This window comes from Macrosteles quadrilineatus, unplaced genomic scaffold (assembly GCF_028750875.1).
Source record: "Macrosteles quadrilineatus isolate MER2022 unplaced genomic scaffold, UCM_ALF_1.0 Scaffold_3__2_contigs__length_128488019, whole genome shotgun sequence".
In the NCBI taxonomy this organism is placed as follows: domain Eukaryota; kingdom Metazoa; phylum Arthropoda; class Insecta; order Hemiptera; family Cicadellidae; genus Macrosteles; species Macrosteles quadrilineatus.
The window spans coordinates 28389581-28401829 of NW_026542596.1; the positions used below are offsets into that span (position 1 = coordinate 28389581).

The 12249-nt window shown below is 34.3% G+C and overlaps 1 protein-coding gene across 1 annotated transcript in view; it reads right to left on the minus strand.

Moving 5' to 3' along the window:
• Positions 1-266: 266 nt before the first annotated feature.
• LOC128989954 (exostosin-1) overlaps positions 267-12249 on the minus strand; it is a 40269-nt gene continuing 28286 nt past the window's right edge. The window contains exons 4-8 of the mRNA XM_054412124.1: positions 9186-9305; positions 7908-8153; positions 5784-6065; positions 4679-4932; positions 267-3390 (exon numbers count right to left, since the gene is read on the minus strand). Coding sequence (XP_054268099.1) covers positions 3210-3390; positions 4679-4932; positions 5784-6065; positions 7908-8153; positions 9186-9305 — 1083 coding nt within the window. The 3' untranslated portion in view covers positions 267-3209. The remainder of the gene's footprint in view (positions 3391-4678; positions 4933-5783; positions 6066-7907; positions 8154-9185; positions 9306-12249) is intronic.

Below are 12249 nucleotides of genomic sequence, written 5' to 3' on the forward strand. Positions count from 1 at the left end.
ACGTTTAAAAGAAAAGTCCAGAATGTTCAGAAATACCTAATAGAAACTATAAACACGAAATGACAGGTTAAATCGTAGTTATAGTCAATCAGCTGCTCATAGTATTATTATCTTTAAGTGTTGCCAACCTATTTCCAAGCGTACACGGATTACGTGCATAATAGAACCACGCTGTTTTGTGTTGTTTCGTTGGAATCCTGATGTGCGGCAAAGTATAAACCGTACGACAAAGTATAAACCGTACGGCAAAGTATAAATATGCAGCAATTAGCAGCTTTCTGTACTACAAACAGTACAAGGAAGCCAACTTTGTCGGGTGACTGTAGGAAAACAGTTTTTTTTTTTAAATTTAAGAAACGATTTTGGTATTAAAATAAAGCTTATAATTGTCCTCTTTGGAGGCAATAGCAGTGGCCAACGATCGTAATACGCTCGTTCGATGTGACGCCTAGAATGGCCACCAGCGTAACGATAGTATGTAGATGTACCGTCCTGTTCTGTGTTAAATGAGGTAAAACAATCGATAAAAATCCAAATTTCAATATTTTCAACCTTAATTAATAATTATTAATTACTTATATCGGCCGTACTGAAAATTTGGCATCGCCGACAAGAGGTCCCTTTTCGCTTTCCTCATCACAAATTAAAAAATGATGATACACAACAAACCTGCGCACTATATACTCTCTTTGCAAGTATTTGGCGATGTTATTACTAACAATATTAAACCATAGGTATTTTGAACAAAACTTATAATAGTAAAGATATAACATTAGTATGATTATTTGACTACATACATTTTTTTGTTTTATGACAATTTAATTCAATTGAGATAATATTAATTAAATTAGCACCTTTTACAATTTATTGTATATTACTAAATCTTAATACTAAAACTAAATTATTTAAATGAAGATCATTATTACTAAAAATAATAATGGCACACTAAACAGTGTAGATGGGTAACTTGAGATTTAATTTTTTGTTGTTATAAGGTTAATCAACCAGGAGAGTAGGCTAAACCCATTTTGAGTAAAGCGCATTTGAAAAAGAAAACATCAAAACTTACAAAATAGTTATATTTTTTAAGGGTAAAATTAATCAAAATTCATACCTTTTCCATTTAAACTCCATGTTCATCTTTTAGCGTTGTTGTTGTTAGTCTATAATCAATGCATTATAAATTCAGCTTTTGTAAAATTATTGTTGCATTTTCATTTGATAACATTGTCAATTCATTTTACTGAGTGTTAACCCATTGATACGGGCATTTTGAAATAATTTCTTTAGCAATGTAATTTTTTTTAAAGTTATTATTTTTATTAAAGCTGCGGCCCCGCCGGCTAAGCCACACATTAGTAAGCCTAATGTGGATTGTACATGTAAGGTAATCAAACAAATTCAGAAGGACTTTAGAGCTACATTCGCCAGTGCAGTGATTCATTCAACTCACTGCAATAGTGCTATTGTATGCACTATTTATTAATATTGTCACTATGTCTTGTTATTATGATTTGTATGCATCTTGTTTCTCATTTCAGTATCATGCCTTTTGCAAGATACCTGTATATCCTCTTGTAATGCTAGTTTCTTTTTGTTCAGAGTCTACTTGCTACTTATTTTTGTACGCTCTATTTATAGTATTATTATTATTTGTATGCATCTTGTGTTCACTTATTGTATTTAATATTTATTATTGCTTGTTATCTCCCGAAGGTAATGGTATTTATTGTACAATGGCTTTTGCCGTAAATAAATTAATTGAATTGAGAACTCAGCAACTATCACCGCTGACCAGCCAGGACGAGTGCCACTAGCGCTTGCAGGTGAGATTCATCAAAAAACAACTAAGGCACCAGTGTATTAGCAGTGTAGTACCGCCTCTAAGCAACAAAATGTCCTGACAAGGTACTTTTGTTACACCATCTTAAGTGGTTAGACTCAGATTAATTATTTTACTAAATTCCTGAGGGCCTACTAAAAGATGAACACAAAACTGGTTATAGAATTTACTATATCTTACTATTAGAATAATAGAATATCTTTCTACTTCTAATATTTGGAAATCATAGCCCAAACATGATAATTAGTTAAATAAATAGACAAAAATTGTGTTTCCATTTAAATTAAGTCCTCAGAACTTAATGCAATTTCCAATCAAGACTTTTATGCCACAGAACATGTGGTAAATCTTACCTTATCAATGCTTCAGCAGTTTTTCTTCAAAACATTGAATAATTAAGAACAGTGGGTTGGAAATCAACAATATGCTCGATTACCTAAGGAAATAATTAAAATAAAATAACATAACTAGACCCAACATGCATTTAAGGTTGTTTTAACCGAGTCTTTATTTAACCTGGATCTTATTTTATGTAAAATTTGAGTTAGTGAGATTCAAAAATAGCTAAATACAGCTTAGAAATGTATAAATACCACATTTAACACAATACTATTGGTGAAATAGAGAAGCATACACAAGGTAAGAAATACCGAACATTTAACTATACAAACACAACCCTGATGTTCTACCTTAAAGATTACATGAAAACTGTGTAACTTGGTGGACAAATGGTACAGAAGAAAATAAAGCTTATACCTTATCATAATGGAAAGCTGCTTTTATAGAATATCGTAGTGGAGACTTTCCAACTAATCTTGGGTTACTACCGACTATAGTTAAGTCCGCACATAAAAGGTGTTGAATTATGCTCTTTTAAATTATGGCAGCACAATAAAAAAAAATCATTATCAATAATTATTAGTTGAATTTCATATCGGCTAAATTATTAAAATTAATCCTTAATTTGTGTAAATTTACCTTTCAATGTGGTTAGTTCAAGAACTGTAGCCTATTTTATATATTAATTTGTGCCCTGGCCAAACTAAAAAAATGCCTCTAAGTAGTGGATAAGCTGTTCTATAGTTGCATTGTTGTCAAGTGTATTTTTACATTACCTTTTACCCAGATCGTACACCTCTCATAAGACCAACCTAAAAAAACCACTTGAACCATCAACAATAAACAAATTATAAATTACCTTACTCAGAAATTTTTTAGAACAATGTGGTTAAATTTACATACTATTAAACCAGTCTTAGACATCTCAGTCAAAATCAAAAGTAAATTTTAAACTTAAAATCTAAAGACAGTAAATTCAACGGAAGGAGTGATGTATTCAGTACGTGAGCGCAGGGACAGCCCAATACTAGCTACCAACAAGTTCTATCTTGCGGTACTTCTTGCGCAGGTTGGAGACTGGGTCTTTGAACAGAACCGGGTCCAGCCGCATGTTGGACCGGATGAGAGGCATATAGCCGAACACGGCGGCAAACGTGTTGAGACATGTCTGCCTCTGGATGAAATGATCTGGATCATTCCATGGCGACCTAGACAAAGATAGGAAACCGTTAATCTAAAACACTGAACACAACATTAACTGAAAATAATTTTTCCTGGAAAAATTCATATGAAAAATCAATGAGAAGACTTTTGAGAGGTAGGCATACTGTCTCAGCAACTTAAGGGTTTAACCCTTCGCGGACGGGTGACGGATATATCCGCTATGGTTTTTGATGTTCCGGACGGGAAGCGGTTATATCCGCCTTTTCTTCAGACAGACTGGCAGGAGCGTGAGCAGTTACCAGATGTTTCGCGGTACCAAGTCGCCACTTTCCTGCTCATTCCATGACTGCGCTCTCCCCTGCACTCCCCCCTCTCACCCGCGCCAACCCCTCTCCTGCGCCTCACCCCCTCCTTCGCACCTACCACTCCTACGCTCCCCCCTTGACGTTTTGCGCTCAACATTATGTTGTCTTTATTTATTGTTTACATATTGTTCTTTAATTATTGCCTAACGTTGTCATGGTCATATCTTTAAAGATGGGTGACGGATATATCCGCTGCATTTCTACTCATCTGCGGATGGGTAGCGGATATATTTGCATAATTAAAAACGAGTAAAAAATTATTTTGACAGTATAATGTGTTCCACTGTGTTTATTTTATGTATGCATGTATAACAAAACACAAAAATAAAAAATTAATTTTTATTTTTTCCTCAAACTTTTTCCCGTCCTATGTCATGATTTTGCCCGTCCGGGAAGGGTTAAGACTTAAATTGTGGACCCTATTATTTATGATCATTAGGCACTGAATGTATGATTATGGCTCAAGAATAAAATTGTGTAAATCGGAAACATAGCTACACATCACAAAATCATTACAAAACAATGTTGAATCTTTATTTTAAATATACCTTAGTTTTTTACTTTTTTAAAGGGATTGGCAGCCTCTTTTTAAGTTGCATGGTCCAACAAATGTATCCAGCAAAACAAGGTGTGACTCAGTAGGCCAAGTCTAACAGTGAACTCAACTGATAAAATTTAATGGCGGGCACCAGAACCCCACAACATCGCTGCCATAGAATCGTAGTTCGCTACGCTACCAGTTTAGCCTCTGACATGTTGTTATTCAAATAATTTAGAGAGAGATACAGCTGTATTTATTATTGATTTTGTTTACTAATGAAATATTGTTTATGTTGTATGAGTTTCTTAAGTGTGAAGTATTATATTAATAAACGTTGAGTTTTATATGCTTATTAATAACATGACACACCATCAAGATCATCCTCAATATTAAATATTTTTAGTTATTGAAAAGCCATAGAAATACCTGGGCCCGACACCGGGAGGCTGGTCTTTGTACTGCTTGCGCTGAGTGACCTTGATCGGAGGTCGCCGGGTCACATGGCTGACTAGAAAGTTGATGAGGATATCTTCACAGTTGTGCGACTGTTCCACCGTCTTGAGCAACAGAGGACTGAGCCACTCGGTGTACAGGTGATTGTAGTAGCGGTGGTAGAACGCTGCCCCAGTCAGGACTATGGAGTAGTCATTGGTCCACTTGGAGGTGTAACCCCAGCTGCCCTGTATTACAAAGAATGTCCTATAAAAGAAAAATTCATGCTTTTGCCGTGATCGCGGGGGACGTTGTAACGTGTCCTTAATAGCATGAGACGATGATGAAGTCTACATGATCGCAGGAGATATTGAATATTTTGCAGCTATCACAGAAGACAATGATTAAATGTTTCTGGGACTACAGGAGATACAATGATTCCTTGTCTATAACTGTAAAAAATTAAGAAGATTTCTGACAAATTAACTTATTTTATGGCATTTGAAAAAACAATAAGATATATGTCTAATAACGCTAGTAATAATATATTTACACTTATACAGTCTTATGGCATTACGTTAAACTCCATCTATATATATAAAATCCAATGTATGTTTGTTTGTATGTTTGTTTGTTTGTTTGTCCTTTATGGACTCCGAAACCGCTCGACAGATTGTAATGAAACTTTCAGACATTATTAAGCATTATTCAAGGATGGTTTTTGTGAAGTTTGGTGCAGATCCGTCAAAAGGGCTCCGCCCCAGTGGCTCTGGAGTTTCCCATGTTAACCTTATGAGTTTACTCATATTTAAATGGAATTAAAGAATCTTAACAGCTGGTTCAATTGTTAACTCTCCACTTTCAGTAAATTTAATAACATGTACAATGCTGATCAAGAAGTTATTTAGAAAATAATGCAAAAATTTTAAAATTTCTTCTTACACTTACAGTAACAAATCACTACCGATTCTCACATGAGTGAATATGTAGGGAAGGTGTTTTCTTGTTATTTACATATGATGTAGATGCCTTAATCCCTATATAAACGTTTCTTACCAATTACCTTTACTCAGTTATGTTAATTTAAAGTCAGGTTTACCTTGGCGTCATCCCAATAGTGAGAGCGAGCCGGGTAACCAACAATTCTCTCCGGGAAAGCCTTCCACACCTCAAAGGCAAAATCCACCTCGTCCGTCGACAGCTGAGCATCCTCGTCCAGCGACAGGATAGCCGGAGTGTCAAGGAGGGGGTGGGGGGAGAAGCGGTGGGAGAGTCCTGGCTCGGAGGCTTCGTGGAGGACATGGAGGGAGATATAGGGAGGGAGGGGAGGCCACCTGGACATGGTGGGGGGTGGCTTGTCTCCTCCCCAAACTACAACGATCTGCAACACACCATCACATTAATATTGGTGTTTTAGATTCTTTTGTATGGTGAGTCATTGGTTGTATAGTTGAAATGTTACATACTAATAAAGCCAAAACAGTAATGTTGTGGGTTGACATTCTGGTGTTGCCATTTAAAATGTAAAAAATATATCAGTATTTTAGCGAATTTCCCATATAGGGAATAAGCTATTACCGAAGTACTCATGGTAAGACCTGGACCCGGGACCGATTTACTTTTTCGTTTTGAGGTCCCTAGAGGCCAAAAACACGATCCGTTCAAATTCATATATATATATACGTGGGTTATCCAGAAAGTAAAGAACGTTTTGTTATGACGCCGCTAGGCGCGCGCCGATCTCGTACATTTTGGTATGTGCGTACACGGCAACTCAGTCGGCATCCAGCCGTGACAATTAGAGCATTCTAGCGCTGCCCGTTTTTTCACAATTTCAACTTAAGATGAGCGCTGCAATAAAAAATCCCGCCAGTTAAGGGGTGCGGTCAGTGATACGGTTTGTGTTGGCATTAAACTTAAAATCGATAGACATTTATCGCCAAGGGTATGAAGTTCAAGGAAAAAAACCTAATGATTGAAAGTTCTGAGAAAATGGTGCATTCAGATTAAAAATGGCCGATCTGACGCTCATGAGTCATGACGAAGCGAAGGGCGGACGCAGAGCATTGTGACTGATGGAACTGGTCACTAAAGTTGATGAAAAGGTTCGCAAAAACCGCCGATTCCTGATAACGGGTCTTTCACTTTGTTGCGTGACAATTTTAAACAACAAAGTCCGTGAAAATTGAGGAAAAGTTTCGGTTTTAAGTGTTTTCCAACAAAAACCGTATCACTGACCGCACCCCTTAACTGGCGGGATTTTTTAATGCAGCGCTCATCTTAAGTTGAAATTGTGAAAAAATGGGCAGCGCTAGAATGCTCCAATTGTCACGGCTGGATGCCGACTGAGTTGCCGAGTACGCACATACCAAAATGTACAAGATCGGTGCGCGCCTAGCGGCGTCATAACGAAATGTTCTTTACTTTCTGGATCGCCTAAGTATTTATATATGTGTCCGTTAGCGCGATAACTCGAGCAAAAATCATCCGATTTTGATCAAATTTGGTACAAACGTGTAAACCTACGTTTATTCGAACAAGTTCGCGAACCAGCATGATCGGACTATGGGAACAGGGGTTTATGGGGGGTTTTATGGGGTAAAAATAGGTTTTTCCCATTTTTTACCCTAAAAACATAAAATTTTGGAATTTCTTTCCCAACCATTTTGTAGAGCTTAAAAATACAAATAATTTAATATATTTAATATTATGCGCCTAATGGTTATGGAGAAAAATAAAAAAAATTGTAAATTTTAAATTCCCATGTTATTCTTATGGAGAATAAGTCAACTGTTGTAGTTTGCTTTTTGATCAAATTTTGATCGAAAATACATTAATTTCTTACTAAACTACAGTATTAACATTTTACAACAAAAAACCCTTTTTATCCTCCCTGTTGCACCAAACCTAAGTACTCGTTTAACTAATTATATTTAAATAGGGAATAAATGTGATAATTTTAAGGAGAGTGTAAATCCAATCAGGCAAATAGAAATTCGCTAAGTCTGCAGGTTTACTGTGGCGGGGGTATTTATTTGTATACTTTAAATCCCATCTCAGGTTCAGAGCGGTGGGATAGAAACACCTATTTCATAAATTATCAGACTATTTCTACTTGTTTATACTGCTGCCTTGGGAATATACATTATCAACATGTGTCTATCCATTACTCAGGAATAATGTCCTACCAGTCCCATAGAGATTATCAACACATTACACTAACCTTCTGACAGTGCTGGCTGGCTGCTACGTTCCTGACTAAACGATGCAGCGAGGACGCAGGTGTGACTGCCGAGTTGAGTTGAGAGTAGACGACGGCCGTGTAGCCTTCAGACGGCCTCAGCTGTTGATAGAATGGCAGGTCAAGCCATGAGTCAGAGAACTGAGGAAGAGTCAGCAGCGCGCCAGGACTGTTGTTCCACACAACTCCGTCTCTCACCTTCTGTTGCGGCAACCGCTCTCTGATGATCTGTCAATTGTTGTAACCACTAGTTAGGTGAGAGTTTTACAAATTTAACATAATGGTTTTGTTAGGAGGACTAAGAGAAAGTAGTAGGTGTGCAAATAATTAGGTCTATCTGTTCAAGATGAATCTTTCCAAATTTTTTAAGTCTTAAAGCCTTTTAAGTTTTTCCAACTTTTTCTCCATGACCTAATGTTTAACAATAAATAATCAGGTCATCACACACCATTCTACACTCATCCTTCACTCATATTTGGGTTAAAATACGCACCTAGGTGGCGTCCCCATCTCAACGATTGATTGATTGATTGATTGAATCCAGTCATATATGCAAACAGACTTTACAACAATAAATGCTAACATTAAAATAAAATTAGGTTTCTCACCACTGTATGTAATCCAATTTTTCCCAACAAAATGCTGCTGACTAGTATCATTGCAAGCGCAACATTTATAGCCAGAACACAAGATAATGTCATCATACTGAACAGTCCTATAGCGGCAGTAGGCTCCAGAATTTGTTCGTTTAGTGGGGACATATTATATCTAGGCTTATCATTTATTTTTAAGTTTTAAAAATGTTTCAATTGAAACTAAACTAGCTAGCAACATTTTGAGAAAAAAAAATTAGAACCTAAGATTGAATTAAGGCAGATTTTTTCATAAAGAGAGTCCAGGGACTATTACTTGTCATATGCCTTCCTACAGTTAAGTCACTAAACTTATTTATAGGGTGTTTATTAAATAGTAAAATGTAAGTAATGGCAGTGCCTAAACTAAAAAGCTTTACAACACTATTTTGAAAAAGTAAAATTTTAGACACTTTTCGAACATTTCAATGATGCTTGCAACAGGTAAAGAATAAACAGCGTTTATGTACAATTTATATAAAATACCTGTAATATTTATACATTCCAAATAAAATAATAACAGATAGATGGACCGTTACTATTGATTTTTCCTTGTCAATAACCACATTACAGAATAGATAACTTTTGAGTTTTGAGGCAAATATTGAAATATTCTACTTCATCTCACCTCAAGAGTGGTAAACACGATTTTCTCTATTGATGAGAAATATTGCTCCCACAGAATCTGTGTTTGTTGACGAAGAGCAAAGACTTTGGTAGCAGATATAGACCTAACAATTTCAGGCACCTGAAACAATAAAGAAATAAATATGAAAAACAATCCTTTGATTAATTTCATCAATCTATTTGATTGGTTCATGAGTTATAATCAATTGTTTCATCTTAAAATAGCATTTGACCATGCAAAAGATATTCTCTACTGAGGACTAGATGGTTGACGCAAAATTATATTGAGGATTGAGGTTCTTCTTGTTTAATAAATATTACAAGACAAATAAATCTAAATTACAGATATTACTAAAAATTTTGATTCTTTCAATATATATATTGGATGCCTGCTCCATCTTCTTGTTTAATTAAAAGTTTTAATTGGAAGCGTGTATAATAGTTAGTTGAATAAAGTTCAGTAGTTAAGTTTAAAGTTTCTTGGTAATTAGTAAATATAAGTTAAGAATTGGATTAGTTTTATGGATAAAATTTAGTTTAAGTTAAAAGAATAAAATGCACTTATTTCTTCCAGTTTAGTTTTCATTCAAAACAATTAATAGTTTATTTACAATAACAACAAATCATCTGTCTTAATCAGATGTAAATAAAAACATTTGTTATATACAGTGTCATGGCTTAGCGACAATGACATTATGGCAGAGAGTAATAATTTATTTTTGTAAAAAAATACAACCGACTTCAAACGCTCTAAAAAGAATGAAATAATTTCAATAAAGTAAACTTTTGTATTAGGCAAGCTCACGTATTTAAAGTCGGCGCGGCTCTATGATGATTTTTGATACAAAATTTAAAGAGGGTGTCCATATTGCAGGTGACTATCTATAACTAAAGGGGTTAATCTGCATGTCTTTTTCATAGTTATGCGTTAAGTGTTATTTTATTACCGTAATCAGAGATCGGCATCATAGTGGTATTAACGAGTATCTTTAAAAATATTATAACGCATTTAAATGTTTCTAACTAAGAAAAGTAACGTTTTAATACTAAACTAGCTTCTTTTCCCTATCACAATATCAAACTAAATTATTTTCCTATTCATATAGAACATTTGTGTGTGTTATTTTCATAATGCATTTATTCTGAAGTAAACATAAAATACAAGAAAATATTTCCTTTAATATATAAACAAAACAGTTCAGAATTGTTTTTTACATATTTATGTTATCCAGCTACAATTTATTGATTTTCAAAATACACACACAATATTTAATTTCAATCATATTTGCAGTTTGAGCCACGCCGACTTGAAATACGTAAGCTTGCCTAATACAAAAGTTTACTTTATTGAAATTATTTCATTCTTTTTAGAGCGTTTGAAGTCGGTTGTATTTTTTTTACAAAAATAAATTATTTCATTATTTTTAGTGACTGTATAATTTTTTATGTATTAATTACTTGAGGTTATTTGATAAGCAAAACTGTTTGAAACAATCAAAAGCTCCACAGAACAATCATTATTTTAAAACTGCTTGAGGCTCCTGTTCAGGTTACATAACCAATGGGTATGAAAATAAACATTTTGAGATATTCCTTAAGAAAGAAAGAGTTGTCCATTACATTAGGCCTAATGAAAAACTAATTGTCTTTTCTAGATACATTGAAATGTCAGACATCATCGTTTCCTGCAATCAGTGTACTTCTACATTATAAAAATAAATACAGTAACGTCTCAAGCCTTTTGGAACAATATGAAAGTTATTCCTCAGCTACCAGCACTAAAAAATCTCTCAAAAGTGGAAAATTGGTCGTTAACACGTATAGTACCTTTGGAAAATATTATATGAAAGATTGGTTCGGCTAAAAGTGGTGCAAGCCATGTAGGTGGTTTTGTTTGATCAAGATATAGCCTAGTCGAAATTGCAAATCATCTTCCTCTAGGACTTTCCGAAGCAGGCATAATAGTAATGATATGATATAGTAACTGGGTAGAGAATATCAATAAACATTCCACATCTGCAAATGCATGTTTAGTAATTAAAATATTTTACATTTTTAAGACAATTGACGATTATGCACTGTCACACTTTTTAGGTCGTGTACGTGTAAGGAATAATTGCATTTAATTTATATTTAGACCTGTTTTACGAATGCTTTGGTTTTCACAATACACCTTTATTTGTCAATATCATACAGCTATTCACTGAAACATATGTTTTTGTAAGTCAGAATATTCAATAGGTACTAAAAACAGAATTACTGTATACACAAATCAGGACAAACGTTAAAATACATTTTTTATAGTAACCAAAACAAAATGCATTTTTCTCAATGTAATTCATTAAGGCTCCATGGCAAGAAATAGTTTATTGATCAATATGAAGCAACTGTTTTTTTTTTTTTTTTTTTTTTTTTTATCAGAATTTATTTTACAATCTGTTCAAACTTCAAATATGAGAACAATAAGTAAAAAAATATATCAAATAATCATGAAGAATTGTCTGTAGCTTCATTTAAATGGTTTCAACTTACAGCTGTAGGAATGTTATTATTATTTATTGCCTTCTCTGCACAAATGTAAACAATCTGAACAAATGTAAACAAAATAAGTGTTGAATATTTAAGGTTTTAAGAATTTTTCACCGAAACAAATATTATACTTAAAGATAATATATAAGGTACCAAATAGAAACTCTCCTGGTTATTTTGGTGGTGGAACCACACTGATCGGTAAAAGAATCACAGAGAAATTGGTGAACATACATAGAAAAAAAAACATCGCCACAAACAAATTAAGAACCTCCTCCTTTTGTTGGTAGTGGGGAAGTCGGTTAAAAAGAGGCTTTCTTGTCAACCAAACACTCTTGAATATATTTTTATTTTATTAACTGTACTAAATCCTAAATAACCAAATCAATAAAAATCTCACATTTAAAATCATGGGAATAAAACAGCTCAAAATCTACATAATACTAATTAATTTACACTTCCTCCATAATCACACTCAATGTGCCAGGCAATTGGCTACGGCTACAAGACATTGAGGAAATTAATTGAGAATACGC